The sequence below is a fragment of the Bubalus kerabau genome, chromosome 12 (assembly GCF_029407905.1).
Source record: "Bubalus kerabau isolate K-KA32 ecotype Philippines breed swamp buffalo chromosome 12, PCC_UOA_SB_1v2, whole genome shotgun sequence".
Classification (NCBI taxonomy): domain Eukaryota; kingdom Metazoa; phylum Chordata; class Mammalia; order Artiodactyla; family Bovidae; genus Bubalus; species Bubalus kerabau.
In genome coordinates this window covers 88,204,980-88,224,240 of record NC_073635.1, presented here as the reverse complement: position 1 = coordinate 88,224,240, position 19,261 = coordinate 88,204,980, and the positions used below count along the sequence as shown (strand labels likewise).

At 42.7% G+C, this 19,261-nt stretch overlaps 1 protein-coding gene across 1 annotated transcript in view; it reads right to left on the bottom strand.

Annotated features, from left to right (window-relative positions):
- MYO16 (myosin XVI) overlaps positions 1-19,261 on the bottom strand; it is a 518,261-nt gene that overhangs the window by 116,444 nt on the left and 382,556 nt on the right. The window contains exon 27 of the mRNA XM_055543007.1: positions 18,724-18,929. Coding sequence (XP_055398982.1) covers positions 18,724-18,929 — 206 coding nt within the window. The remainder of the gene's footprint in view (positions 1-18,723; positions 18,930-19,261) is intronic.

Genomic DNA, 19,261 nt, shown 5'->3' with positions numbered 1-19,261 from the left:
TCATACCCTGCTGGTGGGAATACAAAATGGTATGACCATTTTGGAAAACAGTTTGGTATTTTTTAAAAAGTTAAACATATGCTACCCATATGCCTGAGTCATCCCACTCCTATATTTCTACCCCCAAGTCCATCCCTAAAATGAAAACATGCATGCAAAGATTGGGACACAAGTGTTCATGGCAGCTCTCCTGATAATAGCAAATACTGGGACAAACCTAAATACCGACCAACAGGCGAGTGAACAGTCAAAAGGAATACAACCCAGCAAAACCCGGATGACACGCAACTACACGGTGAAATGTCAACATTATTATGGTAAGCAAAGGAGCTGGATTAAAAACAAAGAGTACACAATTTATGATTCCATTTGTAAAATGCCTTAGAAAATGAAACTAATCTACAATGAGCAGCAGCAGCAGTGCTTGCTTGGGGCTGAAGAGGCAGAGATGGGAAAGGAGGTGAGACTACAGAACAGGCAGGAGGAGTCTTCTGGGGCACTGGGTACATTCACCAAGTTGACTTGTGAAAGGGTTTCTGAGATGTGAAGTGAAAGTCTTAGTCTCACTCAGTCGTGTCTGACTCTGTACAACCCCATGGACTGTAGCCCAGCAGGCTCCTCTGTCCATAGGATTTTCCAGGCAAGAGTACTGGAGTGGGTAGCCATTCCCTTCTCCAGGGGATCTTCCCAGCCCAGGGATCGAACCCAGGTTTCCTGCATTGTCAGCAGATTCTTTACCATCTGAGCTACCAGGGAAGCCCTCTGAGATGTAGGTTTATGTCAAAACTTGTCATTTTTTTAAACTGAAAAACAGTTGCCGTTTACCACATGCCAATCATCATTTATTAAAACTGTTAAATTTTTGAGAAATAAGTAAATTCACATTCATAAAGAGAATTCAGAGAAACAACAAAAAAATCTGTTCTGCATGCTTACAATAGAAACCAACGTTCTCGCTTCTTCTGATGTTTAGTTTGTATGTTAAGTAAACACCAGAGGAATATCTCCTCTTGATGGAAAAAAAGCAAGGAAAACAGATTCAACATTTGCTGTTTATCTGAAATTTAACTGGATATCCTGTATCTTATCTGGCAATCTTACCTCCTCCCCAGGGCCCCAAGACACCCATCCATGATTTTTTTTTAACACAAAGAAAGAAAGCCTTCCTCAGTGATCAATGCAAAGAAATAGAGGAAAACAATAGAATGGGAAAGACTAGAGATATCTTCAAGAAAATTAGACATACCAAGGGAACATTTCATGCAAAGATGGGCTCTTTAAATAAAGAACAGAAATGGTATGGACCTAACAAAAGTAGAAGATATTAAGAAGAGGTGGCAAGAATACACAGAAGAACTATACAAAAGATTTTCACAACCCAGATAACCACGATGGTGTGATCACTCACCTACAGCCAGACATCCTGGAATGTGAAGTCAAGTGGGCCTTAGGAAGCATCACTACAAACAAAGCTAGTGGAGGTGATGGAATTCCAGTGGAGCTATTTCAAATCCTAAAAGATGATGTTGTGAAAGTGCTGCACTCAATATGCCACCAAAGCAGAGACATTACTTTGCCAATAAAGGTCCATCTAGTCAAAGCTATGGTTTTGCCAGTAGTCATGTATTGATGTGAGAGTTGGACTATAAAGAAAGCTGAGTGCCGAAGTATTGATGCTTTCGAACTGTGGGGTTGAAGAAGACTAGAGTCCCTTGGACCACTAGGATATCCGACCAGTCTATTCTAAAGGGGATCAGTCCTGAATATTCATTGGAAGGACGGATACTAAAGCTGAAACTCCAATACTGTGGCCACCTGATGCAAAGAGCTGACTCATTGGAAAAGACCCTGATGCTGGGAAAGACTGAAGGCGGGAGGAGAGGATGAGATGGTTGGATGGCATCACTGACTTGATGGACATGAGTTGGAGCAAGCTCCAAGAGTTGATAATGGACAGGGAAGCCTGGCGTGCTGCAATCCATGGGGTCACAAAGAGTCGGACACAACTGAGTGACTGAACTGAACTGAACAACTTAAGTAGTAGCCACCAGTCCTGTATCTGGTCCTGTGTTAGGTACTAGGGACACAATCTATGATAGGAAACTGGTATATGTCACTAAGGTTACATCTAGATCATGTTGTAAGGAGATATTACGGTAGAGTGGGAAGACCAAACTGCTTTATTCCAAATATTTCCTATTCCAATACTAAAAGAGTTGGGCTGGAGGAAGATGCCTTTGACATTGCATTTCTAAGGTACGTTATAGCATGGTGTGAAGAAATGAACCATTCTCAGTGAGCATGCACCCAGGAGTGTACCCACTAAGAGGCCCAACCTGCACTGCAGAACAAGAAACACAACCAGGACACGGAAGCTGTGGCCGTATGAGACCGTCGGTCAATTGCCATGAAAAAAAGGTGCTGGCTTAGGCACCGGAGGAAATGCAGACCCTGTTAGCAGAATGCGTTTGCTTTATTTGGAGTAAGGATTGAAATACAACAACGAATTAGAAGTCAACATACAAAAGTATCTAATTACACTGTGCTGCACTGTTCAGTTCGAGTGCAGGAAGAAGTTTATGATGTCCATGCTGGTGCTGAAATGGGGCGCACTGGGCACAGAAAATAAACTCCCTGCATGCCAGCTGCCCAGTGTTCCCAGCACCACTTATTGAAGAGACTGCCTTTCCCACCATATAGTCTCGCCTCCTTTGTCAGAGACTAGGGGGCCATAGGCATGTGGGTTTACCTCTGGACGTCCTATCCTGTTTCATTGATCTGTATTTCTGTTTTTGGGCCAGTACCATATTGCTTTGATAAATGTAGTTTTGTAGTATAGCCTGAAGTTCAGGAGCCTAATTCCTCCAGCTCTGTTTCTCTCTCTCAAGACTGCTTTTTGGCTATTCAGGGTCTTTTGTGTTTCCATACAAAGTGTAAGCATTTTTGCTCTAATTCTGTTAAAAATACCATTGATAATTTGGTAGGGATGGCACCGAATCTGTAGATTGCTCTGGTGGTGTGGTCATTTTCACAGTATTGATTATTCCAATCCAAGAACATGGTATATCCCTCCAGCTGTTTGTGTCATCTTTTAGTTCTTTCAAAAAAAATCTTCTTGCATCTAAATCTGTTCCAAATACACCTTTCACTGGGACAACACAGGTAAGTTTTTAAAATAGCCCAAGGAATGACTCCTCTTAATAAGTTTCTTCCTGATAATCCTATCAACGTTAATGTAGAAATGGCATGTATGTCGGTCTCTAATGGGAAATGTATAGGTACAACCTGCTTGTTTTACTATCTTGGTAAATAACCATTGCTTTATTAAATCTAGTCTATAAATGATTGCTTCTGTTCCTCAGCTTTGTAGAGCTCTAATAGATGTTTCTTTAAAAAAAAAGTGAAGGATGTAATTTTGCTGAGTGCCACATTTGGTGTGCTAGTTCTTGAGTGGGACTCTGATTTGTAGTGTCATGATGATCAGAGCTGGAACAAAGTCATGTTGCCCCATCTCTAACCATCTGGCAGTGGTTGAAAAAGCTTTTCATTCCTATTAAAGTATTTCTTCTTGAGTCCCTCACTATGTGCATTGATAATTTTCAGGTCACTCTGTATGATTCATTTTCCTGCAAACTTCATTGTTTTGAATACATTAGAAGTTCTTTCCTAATATAAGTTATCCCATTTTTGACAACTGTGAAGAAAATAGCTGAGAACTATGTACAGAAATACATTGGAATTTTTTTGGTCGTAAGTGGAGAGAGACCTGTAAGAATATTAGTTTAAAAAAGTTGTCATCACCGTACTTTTAAAACCATGAATTAAAAAAAAGTAAGAATTTACTAATAATAAAACAAATTACTTTTATTCCTCCAAAATTGATTTCCACTAAATGCAGAAATCTTTATTTCAATTATTAACTTGCCACAAAAGTAAATTTTCAGCTGTAAGTAATAGGGTCTCACAATGATGTAGGAAATGGTTCAGGTGAGTATACCGTGAAGATAGTAGTAAGTGGGTCAGCTCTACCTATAAATTAACTCTTAGTTAATAATAGCTTCTCCCTTAAATATAGATCATGAAACCAGTGTCTATTGTGATGTTTTTATTCCTAAAAGTATTTTTACCACGTAAATTGATCCTCCACTTTACAGTATTATGGAGAGTACTTTCAGTTAACAGAGCATTTCAAAGAACAAAGAAAGATCCATCAAATGAAGCCATTTTAAAAATCAATATAGAATGCTAACCCATGCGCTGCTGTATAGCTATAATACGACTAGAAATTTCAGAGGACTCAGTGTTTTTTAAGGAGTGAGAATAATATTAACCTGTGACAAAGGCAAGCATGGGATCTTTATCTCATACTAAAGTTTAAATGGCTACCCGAAAATGAGAATGTTTAAGGACCTCTCTGGCAGTCTGGGGGCTTCCCTGGTGCCTCAGTAAAGAATCTGCCTGCAATGCAAGAGACCTGGGTTCGATCCCTGGGTTGGGAAGATCCCTCGGAGAAAGGAATGGCTTCCTGCCCCAGTATTCTTCCCTGGAGAATCCCATGGACAGAGGACCCTGGCTGGCTGCAGTCCATGGGGTCACAAAGAGTCAGACACAACTGAACAACTAACACACACACACACACACACACACACACACGCTCACACACACAGCGGCAGTCCAGTAGTTAAGACTCCATGCTTCCACTGCAGGGGGTTTGATCCCTGGTCGGAAACCAAGACCCTCCATGTTGCATGGCATGGCCAAGAAAAAGGCATGATGACACCATACATTTTAATTGGTTGGCCCAGGAACGCATCTCATATAGATGTGCTGAATGATACTAATGAAAACTACTTGTTGGACACAGAATTTAGGGCTCAGTTATAAAATGATACAGGAAACTAAAAGGTTATTCATGTCCTAGCTTATTGAACAAATGTTTATCAGCCACCTATTATATGCATATTGTTGCTGTTTAGTCCTTAGGTTGTGTCCAACTCTTTGTGACCCCATGAACTGTAGCCCACCAGGCTCTGTCCATGGGATTCCTAGGCCAGAATACTGGAGTGGGTTGCCATTTCCTTCTCCAGGGGATCTTTCTGACCCAGGGATCGAACCCACGTCTCCTTCATTGGCAGGTGGTTTCTTTACTGCTGAGCCCCCTGAGAAGCCCCATTATGTGCATACAGAAGAAGGCTTTCTGTAACAGGGCTTCTAGTCTACTGGGAATGACAGAGGTTAAAGACTCATGAAATGCAAGGGTACTCAGATAAGTAGAGGTTAAAGAGAGTTTGGGTGACCTATTTTCTGGTATGCCAGGGACAGTCCCAGTTTATACCTATATTTCTGGCAAGATTATTAACAGTGGCCCTATTTCACTCTTAAACTTGCCCTGGTTTGGTCAACATGCACATGATCATTCTTATCACTGGGAAAACAAAATATTAGATTCTAGAATTCTTCCTGTAATATACTGCTTAGAGACTAGGGACAGAGTTCTACATTTTGCACACATGACGTTAATGCCCAAATGACCTTATGTTTAGTATTTACTCATTGGACTCTCACTGGGAAACTGATGAGAGACTTGGCACTGATACACACCACAAATGAGCTCTAAATCAGTCACGTCATCAATGTCACTACCATGCACTGAATGTTTCTGCCCCTGTCCCCCCAAAGAAACTTCATATATTGAAACCCTCATGCCCAATGTGACTGCATTTACCTATAGACCCTTTAGGAGGTAGTTAAGGTTAAATGAATTCATCAGGATGGAGCCCTAATTCAAAAGAACTAGTGTCCTTTGAGCCAGAGGCATTAGAATTTTTACTGTCTCTCTCTATCTCCCTGGCACCTTGATCTTGGATTTCCAGTCTCCAGAACTGTAAGAAAACAAATGCCAATTGTTTAAGCCACCCAGACTACGGTATTTTGTTACGGCAGCCAAACAGACTAACACAATGACTAACTGCTCAGAAAGTTACACTGAAGGGCCCTCAGCTCCAAGCAAGTCATCTGGAACCTTTTTAGTTAAGTCTGAGCCAAGTCAGAAGAATGGAAAGAATGCTTCAGAAACAGCCAGTTCACTTATGCATATGGAATTTGGGACATTTAATTCAGAAAGTCAAGATAATCACATTTGGGATTTCAATTCCTTTGGGACTGAATATCTCTGGACTTTCATTTGCAATATGTATTAATCCTTCTCACCAGGAACATAATAACAGAAGAAGATTTAGAGTCAAATCTGAGAACATTACGGCTTTCCTGGTGGCTCAGACGGTAAAGACTCAGCCTGCAATGCAGGCGTTCTGAGCTCCATCCCTGGGTCGGGAAGATTCCCTGGAGAAGGAGATGGCGATCCAGTCCACTCTTCTTGCCTGGAGAATCCCATGGAGAGAGGAGCCTGGTGGGCTGCAGTCCATGGGATTTCCAAGTCAGACACACCTGAGCAACTAACACTTGGGAATATTTAGGCTACTGGGGTTTTATTACTGGAGTTACTCTTTTGTTTTAATATTTTCACTTATTCTCATTGCAGAATCTCTGATGGGCTCTGTTGCACAATGTGTCAGAACGGGGTTTGAGATGGGAGGTAAAATGCATTATAGTCTTGAAAACAGAGTGGCCTTGAAATCAATTAAAGTAATGCACTGTTGGCCCACTTCAAAATCTTTGGGTACAAAATCTATATTGCTTCTCAGTGGTCCCAGAAAGACATGCAGGGAAGCAGTGGGTGAAGACAAAGGAAAGAATATTCTGAAAGCCTCAGCTGTTCCCCCAGGAGCAGAGCCAGTCCCCCTTTTATTGCAGGCTTCCTGGATGAGATCTGTGGTCAGAACACGATACAAGGCACGGGGCACTTCCTCGTCTCTGCTGCTTCCTTAGAGTCAGAGGTAGGGTGATGCTCTGGGTCACTCTCTGATCCTTCACGATTCATGAGGGGAGGTGAGGTGGCCAACTAATCTAATCTAACCAGTAATTTTAATGAGAAGAAAGACAGGATTCTCAGCTGTTTGAGAACTGTTTGGAAGAAAAGTTGTTTTCCTTCTTTTCTGTGAGGTCCATGCTTTACCTGAGCAGCATCTGTCATTGGACGGTCTGCCTAAGCCCACATTGTCTGTAATTGGGGGAGGAGGGTAATTCTGCCCAATTCTGGGGTTCCACTAGCAGACACTGTTGCCTCTCATGCCAAGCAGTGTCCTTCAATCTAGACTTTATGCAAGAAATGTGACAGTTTGATCGTTTTTGTCTTTGCATTTTGGTCAAGAACTGGATAAGTAAAATGATAGGAATCAGGTCCATTCCAATGAACTACTGATAACTGGAGCTTCTTTGTGGATTTCTAAGTTCCTAAGATCATTTAGATACTATGAATGAAAACTATCACCTATGTCTCATTCAACAGTACTCCTATAAAGCTCTCCTATAAAGAGAATCATATAATTCATAAGGAATGAAACAAGCGACTTAGGTAATTATTTAAGAGTGGTTTGGCCCTGCAAGCAAGGTCATTTTGCAATTATGTTTTACCTGACATAACTTATAATTAAAAATATTAAGTTATAACGGTGGAGGCTGGAAATGGGTGAGCCCAGTTAAATCAAATAATCCATAAGATTCAGAATTCTGGGACAGAATTTTTTTGATGTACTCCCCAAATTTTATTAAAAATAAAGTATAACTCTCAATATACTGAATTCACCCTTTGAAAATAACTTCTGGTCTATTTCCCTGATTTCAGTTGTTTCATATTGAATGCTTTCTTGTTGCTGTTTAGTTGCTAAGTCCTGTCTGCATCTTTTGAGACTCTGAGTACTACATCCCACCAGGCTCCTCTGTCAATGGGGTTCTCCAGGCAAGAATACAGAAGTGCATTGCCATTTCCTTCTCCAGGGGATCTTCCTAACCCAGGGATCGAACTTCTGTCTCCTGCACTGGCAGTCTGATTCTTCACCACTGAGCCACCTGGGAAGCCTTAACTAAGTGGAATCGTATCTTGGTTTTAAATCATTTAGACTGGTCAGTTTTGGGTATCATCTCCAATGTTGTTTGAAAGTTAGTGAAGCCTTTTTGATTTCAATTTTCATGTGATTTTTAAGGAAAACGTGCAGTTCTCCATTTTCAAGTGTCATTTTTCTCACTCTTCTTGAGCTGATTTTCAGAGGTCGTCACCTGCTGCAGCGTCAGCACGACACAGATCTGCAAGATCCCTAGTGAGTACGGGAGTAACTTCTGTCCAGGAAACTCCACAGAATTAACCGGATTGCTCATCAGGAAACCGAGCAAAGGCCATCCAGGGTCAAGGGTCTAGTGCTGGACTTTAGAACTCTCCAGGGTTTCTTTGCCCCTACTAATGTCATAGAGCTGTTTGGGCATCCCTGTGGTCTGGCCTGTGGCTGCGAAAGGCAGTCACACCACACCTAAAGAGACTGCACACATCATGGAAAAAGTAGAAAGAGCAGGTCCTTGAGGGCACGGCCACTATCAGCACCAAGGCTGACGGAGGAGTAGTTAAAAATCCGCAGGGCTGAGGTGTGTGAGGCTCTGGACCACCATCGTGCTCCTTGGGATCTCGGTTTTCTCAACTGTAAAGCGGGCAGGGACTGGTAATACAGCTCGTGGGGACGCTGCGAGGATTCGATGAGACAACGCTTGCTGTCAGTCCTGATCAATCTCACCCAAGGCAAAAGTCCCGCAATTATCAGTTATATCGTACTAACAGGTGTGTAGTGAGAGCAGTCACCCCAAAAAAGGTTATTATGAGGAACAGAATCACGTATAACGTGCAGATCTGGAGCTTCACCCACGGCGGGAATTCAACACCCATCGGTGACGCCCCAGGTCCTCCTGACGGGAACTTCCCGAGGCGTAAGGGCACTCTGAGTCAGTAAAACGCATGAATAAATTAAGCTGCTAAGTCGCTTCAGTCGTGTCCGACTCTGTGCGACCCCAGAGACCGCAGCCCACCAGGCTCCCCTCTCCCTAGGATTCTCCAGGCAAGAACACTGGAGTGCGTTGCCATTTCCTTCTCCAAGAATAAATTAAGAGTGAATGGAATAATGACAAAGAAGTGAGTGGTGAAGGAATGAGTAAATTAATGCTTTCATGGGAGACCATCTAGCTTATTAGAGTAGAAATTAGGATCAAGGCCAGACACTGGGGATAAAAGAGCAAACATCAAAGTCACCTTTCACAACCTGTCCCTTTTTCGATGGAAAAACATCCCCCAAATTCTATCAGAAAGAAGATAAGACTAGATAAAGGGTTAGATACCCGTGGGTCAAAACCACCCACCTTCTGGTAATGCCGACAAAGTTTAGCTGCGGTCTTGGCTGCAGACTTGGAAAGGTCCTGCATGTGATAAATAAACTCTCCTCACTTGTTCACTGACATGCTGTCTATGTGTCAGTGGCTACCTCGTGGCTACCTCCTGCCACGAGGCAGAGCTGAGTAGCTATGTCAGTGATCTTGTGGCCTGTAAACCTCTTAGAGAAAAAATTTGCAGATCTCCAGTAGATTAGAGGGGAATTTTATGATTCTTAATCCACTGAGCAGTAGAAAAAATTCCCAATAAAGATAAACCTAATTGTATTTAAACTGAAATGGCCTCGAGAATCTATTATACTTCTCGTTCCTATTTTTATATTTCATTGAAAAATAACAGGTCCTCATTCCTCCCAACCTCATTAAACTTTAGACAATCAGCCAACCCTGCAGAAGGGTTTTAGCAGAAAGAATACACTGAGACTTGGCAAAATTATCCCTGAAGAAACTATATCCCTTGCCAGTTACATTAGAATATTTAACAGCTCCTAAACATGTTAATTCTCATTTCTATTAAAGATGTATTGACAGTAACTGACATCACTTCCAAGGAACAAGGAAGACGTTCAGACGATTCCAGCCTGGGCCTGGAGCTGGTGAGTGCCGCGCGGCGGGGCGGCCTTGGCCCTTTCATTCAACCCAATCAGCTGACGAGCGTCTCCTTTCATGGTCTCCACGCACCCAATTTAACGTCATGGCTGTGAGCCTTCACGGCCTGACCTTTCAGCAACAACTGTGTCATTTAAACAAGCTAAATGACTCAGACTATTTCTACGAGGGATGTCATCCAGAAACAATCTCAAAACAGAGATCACAGGTCCTCACCTTGCCAAGCGTAATACCAGTCCCTGCAGTGCTTTTACTGGACAAGCCCTTCTGTCTTCTGCAAATAAGGCACCTCATTAAAGGGTCAACCTCTTCCCGTGTGGGGGATACTGACCTGCTCTCCCCTCCAGCCACAGAGAAGTCCATACACAAATGACGTGCATGACCCTTCCAAGTCTGCCACCCAAGACCCACAGCAAGATCCTCAAAGATGTCCCTTCTACATCTGGAAAAAGATTACCATTCAAAAGGCTAGCACCCTGAGAAGAGTGGAGATGCGTAGGACTAAAATCTGGTATGCCGCTGCATGACCATTAAAAAGCCACGTTACCTATAATGTCATAAGCATCGTTGTTCCCTGTTCAGTTGCCAAGTCGTGTCCGACTCTTTGCAACCCCATGGACTGCAGCACGCTAGGCTTCCCTGTCCTTCACTGTCTCCTGGAATTTGCTCAAACTCATGTTCATTGAGTCAGTGATGCCATCCAACCATCTCATCCCCTGTTGCCCCCTTCTCCTCCTGCCTTCAATCTTTCCTAGCATCAGGGTCTTTTCCAATGAGTCAGCTCTTTGCATCAGGTGGCCAATGTGTCAGCTCTTTCTTTGCATCAGAGACCACTTGAGGCCAGATTCAAGGAATGCAGGCCCTGCATACATCCAGACCCTTATCAGCATCCCTGCCCTTGCACCACTGGATAAAACTCCCCCGCTAATCCCCCGGGTGGTTGGGATCCACAGTTTTTGAGAAGCACAATGTGACCACTGTGTCCTTCTTTGCTTACAAAGCAACAAAGCTGCTTTTTTCCACTTCACTTAAAATTCTGTCTCTGAGATTCAGTTTTGCACCAGAGCACAAAGGCAGAGTTTTCGGCATCATTTCCAGTTAATTGCATGCTATCCCTTTAAGAGGATGTTGTTGCTGTTGTTTAGTCACTAAGTCACATCTGGGTCTTTTGTGACCCCATCGACCATAGCTTGCCAGGCTCCTCTGTCCATGGGATTTCCAAGGCAAGACTACTGGGGTGGGTTGCCATTTCCTTCTCTAGGGGGTCTTCCTGACCCAGGGATTGAACCTGCCTCTCCTGTACTGCAGGCATATTCCTTACCACTGAGCCACCAGGGAAGCCCCCAAGAGGATGTGGTAGCTTGTCCCAAGCTGGCTACTGTCAATCGCCTGCTTCCTAACAAAAATATCTTAGCTGCTCTGCAACTTTTTTGACCAGTAACATACAGAGGAAGTGATGCTGTGCTAATTCCCAGCCCAGCTTGTAAGAGAAGTTCAGGTTTCCTCTCTTGTCCCTGGGAACAGAGCCACAAGGCAAGAAGTCAAGACTATTCTGCTGGAGAAAGACCACATGGAGGAACATTGAGGCGCCAGGCACAGGGATGAGAAGCTGTCTTGTCCATCCATCGTAGGCCAACCTCTCCCACTATATGGCCACAATGGCTGGAGAAACCCCAAGCAAGTCTTGCCCCACTAAGCCCAGTTATCCCACAGAAGTGGGAGAAATAACAAACTGCTATTTCATGCCACAGAGTTTTGGGGCAACTGCTAACTGAGCCAGACGTGTACACACCTCCACTCTTTCTCACCTGCTCCCTGGTGGCTCAGCAGTAAAGAATTCACTTGCAATGCAGGAGACTGCCTGAAATACAGGAGACTCTGGTTTGATCCCTGGGTTGGAAGATCCCGTGGAGAAGGAAATGGCATCCCACTCCAGTATTCTTGCCTGGAGAATCCCATGGGCAGAAGAGCCTGATGGGCTACAGTCCATGGGGTTGCAAGAGTCGGACATGACTTAGCAACTAAACCACCACCGCTATCATGTGAGTTACCTCCAGTAAGTAAGGCAATTCTCCAAACCACAGGTGGCGGCCTAGGCCAGGTGGCCGCTTTAACAATGGAATATAAGAGAGCAACAGATGCTGAATCTCAGCACACATTGTAACAGCCACTCAGCCACGCCTCTTCTCCCCTGATACAGGAAGGACATGTCCTAGACCTGGGCTATTCCTTAACCCTGGGGTGCATCATAAAACAGAGACCCAAATCAGAGCTGATTCAAGCTAAAGTTTGTGACTTCTAAATACAGTCAAATATAACGTAAAAGAGAAAGAAACCTTTGTTGTTGCAAGCCACTGACTTGGAATTTTATGTTCTACAGAATGTACTGGTGTGTCTGTGTTTTACAAAGCCATCAGAAAGTTCTCACCAACTGAAGGATCCAACTAACATTAGAGAAAGCTGTTGAAAGGAAGACGACGGCAGATCTTTCCTGTTCAGTTTCGAGTGTAGACCCAGAAGCACGACAGGTGGCTGGCAGCCCAGCCCAGTGCTCATGATGGTGTCCATGCACACAGGGAAACCTGCCCTCACCCACGGAGCCTGTGGTCTAGGGGAGGCATAGTGACTTTTTTCTGCAAAGGGCCAGAGAGTAAGTATTTTATCTTTGTACGTCAAGAAGCAAAAATGAGGATATTATGTCAGTTCAGTTCAGTTCACTCAGTCGTGTCCCACTCTTTGCGACCCCATGAATCGCAGCACGCCAGGCCTCCCTGTCCATCACCAGCTCCCGGAGTTCACTCAAACTCACGTCCATCAAGTCGGTGATGCCATCCAGCCATCTCTTCCTCTGTCATCCCCTTCTCCTCCTGCCCCCAATCCCTCCCAGCATCAGAGTCTTTTCCAATGAGTCAACTCTTCGCATGAGGTGTACAAAGTACTGGAGTTACAGCTTCAGCATCAGTCCTTCCAAAGAACACCCAGGGCTGATCTCCTTTAGGATGGACTGGTTGGATCTCCTTGCAATCCAAGGGACTCTCAAGAGTCTTCTCCAACACCACAGTTCAAAAGCATCAATTCTTCAGCGCTCAGCTTTCTTCACAGGCCAATCTTACGTCCATTAATGACTACTGGATATTATGTAGGTAACCATTTAATATTTGACAATTTTAAAATGTAGAAGACATTCTTATCTCTCAGGTCATAACACAAGTAAGTGGCAGGCCATATCTGATCTGATCGTCTGCTAACCTCTGCTCCAGTGAATATTTTATAAATATTAATAAATAATATTTGGATATAATAATATTCATAAATACTACTCATAAATATTCATAATAAATGAATATTTCCAGTGAATGTATAACAAGTATAATACATAAGGTCTTTTTGAAGCTTAGAGAAGAGACACAAACCATTTGGGGATTTTATAAATGATTTTTCAATAAGAGGATGCCTGAGTGAATCTTAAATATCAAGTAAATGTCACTGAGTAAATAGACAAAACAGTAGAAATGTGATTACGTGAGCAGAGACACAAGTTGTTGAAACCCCATGATATGTACATGTTAACTTGACTTCCTCCCATCAGCACAAGGGTATCATGTAACACAAACAAGCTATCCAAAACTTCTCAGTCAAACCCCTGTGTAACAGGTTTGCTACCTATTGGCCCCATAGAAACACATACCCACAAACACAGGTGCCTCAGCCAGCTCAGTAGACCACAGAGCTGGAGGGTTGTAGCAACAGAAGTGTGTCTTCTCAAAGTTCTGGAGGCTGGGACGTACAGCATGAAGGTGTGGGCTCATTCAGTTTCTACTGAGGTCTCCTCCTGGTCTGCAGACAGATGCCATCCCACTGGGCTTCCCCGGTGGCACAGGAGGAAAGAACCTGCCTGCAGTGCAGGAGACCCAGGTTCGATCCCTGAGTGGGGAAGATCCCAGGGAGAAGGAAATGGGAGCCCACTCCAGTATTCTTGCCTGGGAAACCCCATGGACAGAGGAGCCTGGAGGGCTATAGTTCACGGGGTCGCAAAGAGTTGGACGCAACTTAGCAACTAACCCAGCACCATGTTGCCTTCCCACTGCAAGTTCAGAGAGCAGAGAAGGAGATGCTCTCTGGTGATTTTTCCTATAGGGACACTAATCCTGTTGGTTCAGAGCCTCACCCTTATGACCTCATTTAACCTTAATTACCTCCTCATAGAACCCTCTCCCTGGAGAAGGAAATGGCAACCCACTTCAGTACTCTTGCCTGGAAAATTCCATGATGGAAGAGCCTGGTAGGCTACAGCCCATGGGGTCGCAAAGAGTCCGACTCGACTGAGTGACTTCACTTTCTTTCTTTCCATAGTTCCTTTTGGAGAAAGGAAATGGCAACGCGCTCCAGTGTTCTTGCCTGGAGAATCCTATGGATGGAGAGGCCTGGTGGGCTATGGTCTATGGGATTGCAAAGAGTCAGACACGACCAAGCAACTAACACACACACATACAGAACCGTCTCCAAATACAGTCACATCAGGGGTTAGGGTTTAACATACGACTATTAAGGAGAAACGATTCAGTCCACAGTAGGTGATCCAATGATGTGTAATGATTTGCACTTAATAATTTACTTCTATTGCTCTGTTCCTTCTTCCTCCTGTACCTAAACTTGTGAGGTCTTTGCCATGGAGACAGTATCTTGCCTTATTACCCCACTCAGAAGCTACTGCTGCTATTAGGGGGAAAAATTCGACAAGCATGCTTCTTATTTAATCAAAATAGGATTTCTTCACAAACACAATTCTCCACTTTTGATTAGGAAGCCTCAGAATGATGGACAGCTATTAAAGCCAAGAAATCAGGAGGCATGTTTGCAAATACCGTCACGTCGCCTCTGGATTCCACAGAATATCCATTACCTGCATCCACTGTCATGCTGGGTTTCAGAAGCAATAAATGCAGGTCCGATGAATAGGTGCTTGTTTCAAAACTGGACATGGTTTTCTTTGTCCAGTATTTTTCCAGTAACCATACTCCTCTTTGTAAACTAAACAAAGTAATTGGTTTGATGGGTTTAGGTTCTCTAACACGTAAGACAAGGTGATATGAATAGAAATGTTTTACATAGGAATTGTTATATGATATTCTGGCAACCAAAAACTTCTACTAATTTGCACATTGAGGCTTTGTTTATACAACAATGCTTGACTGCCTGGGGGAACTTCAAGGTTCCGATGAGCTTTATGAATAAATATGTTACTTGTTGATGTGAATTGTGTTTTATTCAAGTTCTATAGAAATTGAGAATCTCTCTATGGATCAGTGTTTTTGTGATAATATTCCAGACAGGTGTCCTTTATTCAAGCGATATGGTGACAAATGTCCACTGAAATACATTAATGATTCCATTCATGGATGTGCTTAGTCACTCAGTCGTGTCCAACTCTTTGTGACCCCATGGACTGTAGCCTATCAGCCTCCTCTGTCCATGGGGATTCTCCAGGCAAGAATACTGGAGTGGGTTGCCATGCCCTCCTCCAGGAGATCTTCCCAACCCAGCGATCAAACCCATGTCTCCCACATTGCAAGTAGATTCTTTACCATCTGAGCTACCAGGGAAGTTCAATTCCATTTATACTGATATGCAATTGTAAATAAGGATGATAAATTGAAACTCACATCTCCTTTTATGTAAGGGGCCAGTTAAGAAATGCAGAGATTTACCAAAAAGCATCATTTTCCAAGCAAATATAGTGTAGCTATGCTCTCTGTTATGCAGAAACAGTACTTTAAATTGAACAACTATTGACCTCCAATGCCAGCTTCATTCTGAAAACACTGACTAAACAGACAAATGCACAGGCACTGTGACTGAATGAGAGAAAGTCTCTGTCTGGAAGTCAGAATAAAGCAAGAAATGTATATATGTGGAAAAGGGTACTTAATTTTAAAAGACAATCATTACAAATACTATTTTAATAGAGATAAGTCTTGGTAAGTATATATGTATATATATCAAATGAGACAAAAAGAAAGGTCAAAATTTTTCTAATTATTATGCCATATAATATTGTATACACACACAGACTCATGTTCTCCACCCTCTTCTGGGAAAATAAGACAATTTAAGTGACTACTTGCTGGAATAGCTATAAGGAAGATCCATGCAGCTATTAAAAATTATTCCAGAGAAACTCTGAGGGACACTTTAAAGCCAACTTTCTTTGATTGCATGAGTCTAAGACACTCTAACAAAATGAAGAGCAGAGAATACATTGAATGAGCTTTAAAAAATTGTTTATAGAGTGAGATTAATCCTATTTCATATCCAATTCAGAATCCATTTACAGTGTTCCAGAAACTTCAAATGTACACAGATCATTTGGAAATCTCAACAAATTTGCAAGTTTTAATCCAGTAAATCAGTAAATGCCTGAGATTCCCTGGTGGCTCAGATGGTAAAGAATCCGCCTGCAGTGCAGGAGACCACGGTTCAATCCCTGGATTGGGAAGATCTCCTGGAGAAGGGACTGGCTACCCACTCTGATATTCTGGCCTGGAGAATCCCTTGGACAGAGGATCCTAGTGGGCTACAGTCCATAGGGTCGCAAAGAGTCAGACAAGACTGAGCAGCTAACACTTTCACTCTGCGTCCTCAGCAAGTTCCCTTTGACAATCATCAAGCCACTCACATACTTCCAATCCTTGGTGGAAGAAAATCAAACCAAATAAAATAAAGATACAATCTCCAAGTGAGTAGATGTTCTAGGGCGGTGATTCTCTAAAGGTTGTCCTCATACCAGCAACACCAGCTTCACCTGGGAACTCGCTAAAGATGGTAATTTGCGGAACTCATCTAGACCAGGGGCTTTCCGGGTAGCTCACCTGGTAAAGAATCCGCCTGCAATGTGGGATACCTGGGTTCAATTCCCTGGGTCAGGAAGATCCCCTGGAGGAGGGCATGGCAACCCAGTCTAGTATTCTTGCCTGGAGAATCCCCATGGTCAAAGGAGCCTGGTGGGCTACAGTCCACGGGGTTGCAAATAGTCAGGCATGACTGAGTGACTAAACACAGCACAGCACATCTAGACCTGCTGACTGATCTAGAACACTGGGGCTGCCGCCCCAAAACCTGTATTTTAACACGCCTAAATGGACGCTAACACTGGAGAACCATTGCTTTCCGCACAACTTGGGAAGGGAGTCAGTACTGCTGAGTGAACGACGATTCATCAAGGCTGGGGACCCTCTGAGATCATATGATGCCTGCAGATAACAAAACCATACCCTTCTCCATCAGATAAACCAGGGGTCCCTGGACCCCACTCTCTGTTGACTGTCGTCCAGAAGGTCTGGGGTAAATATGGGGATCTATTACTTTAAACTTGTATTGGGCAGGTTTCAAACTCATTGATCCAAAGACTTGGATTGAAAGGGGTGGGAAGGCTGACTTTTAATACTTAAATTCTTATGCATGAGAAATACATACTCATGAACAGACCAAACATTTCTGGGGACTCTAAACAGCTGTCCATTGGGGAAGAGCAAGAGGCAGATCAGAGCTACCAGACACCTCTCAGTGTAGAATGAGCAGTGATGGTAACACCACCATCCCCGCCCAACAAAAGCACAAATAATTCCTCCATTCAGCACGTATTAATTCTTAATGTAGCCCTGAGTACCGCCCAACTTTGCAGTTCCTCTCTATAGATAGGAGGCAGTGTGTCTCTTCACTCATGAATAAGCATCTTTTACGTTTAAACCAAATATTTTGTCTATCTGCTCTACACATTCTGCAGGCTAAACATGTTCATTCTCCAGATACTTTATCCCTAAACGTGGCGAGTTTTATCTTCTCCCTTCTGAACAATCAATCACTTCTTTAACAATGAATGGCTCACACGATGTTTACTTTCTTATTTGTGTCTTTGGGAAATTTAAAATGCACAATAAGCAACTTCTATTTCTGTCCTTTGGAAAAAACAAAGGTTGGAAACGCTAAATTTAGTCACAGTTTAAATAGTATGCCCTTTGTTATGACTATTTCCAACTTGGTGATTTAAGTTTTTTGGTTGATAGGTTGTTTGAGTTTAGCAGCTTCTTTATACCAGTGGCCCAAACTGCATTGCTGCTCAACCAAAGTCTTAAACTCTCTTCTTTTAAATAAATGGTTTCCCAAATAGATTTCACCACACTACTGGTATTCTAGTTTTTATCCATTAATGTTAAATTTTGTACTCATAATATTGATATTACTTTATATCAATATCATTTAAAATTTCCTGTTTTTATATAAGATTACCAAATACTTTCTTTTTTGTCCACACTGCTCTTATTGTTTGACTGCCTATAAAACAGATATTCTCATTATGTTCACTGCCTGTGTTCCAATAAAACTTTATTTACAAAAAATAGGTAATGGGCTAAATTTGGCCCATGAGTACCAACCCTTCACCTAAAAAATATTTTGTTCATACATTTAAGGAGAAAATAATCCCACACATAGCTTCTTATATTCAATTGTAATTTTAAGTCAATATTATAAGCAACAGTTTTATAAATATTTAAATCCAAGGGAACCTAAATTTAAGGCACTATGAAAATTGTTTCCAAGTGACTGTCCTCAGTAAATTTAAAAGCTTTTTATACAAGTTTTTATATAAGTCATGGTTTCCCAGAGCATTTTGTTTACTCATGGTAAAAGAACAAACAATAGAAGAAATGCCAGAAAAGCAATCAGAAGGTCCACCTACAATAACATCAGTATGGTTCTGGGGATGGTAGACACAAGAGAAAAACCTACCTCGACAGGAAATCGGAGAAGGAAAGGCGGACAGGGTACCCGTGTCGGATGCTCTTCACCATCTCCAGGATCCCAACGTATTGCAGCTGAGCGGACACGTAGAAGTTATCAAAGGTGTCTGGCAGCTTTGAGTTATTGGGCTTGATGCAATGAATAAAGTGTGGAGTGCACTTCTGAAGTTTCCCAGTAATATCCGTCAGAGTTTTCTAAGGAGAGAAGTAAAACACAACTGATTCTCCAGAGAAGACCCCAACTGACCAGGTTGGGGATTTTAAATAAAGGTTGGCAATTTGTAAATAAAAACCTTTATCTTCAGTCCATGATTCTTATGTACTATGCATTCACTCACTGTGTGTGTGTGTACATGTGCGTGCATCTTCAGTCCCTGATTCTTGTGTTCTATGCATTCACTCGCGCGTGTGTGTACATGTGCGTGCATCTTCAGTCCCTGATTCTTGTGTTCTATGCATTCACTCGTGCGCGTGTGTACATGTGCGTGCATCTTCAGTCCCTGATTCTTGTGTTCTATGCATTCACT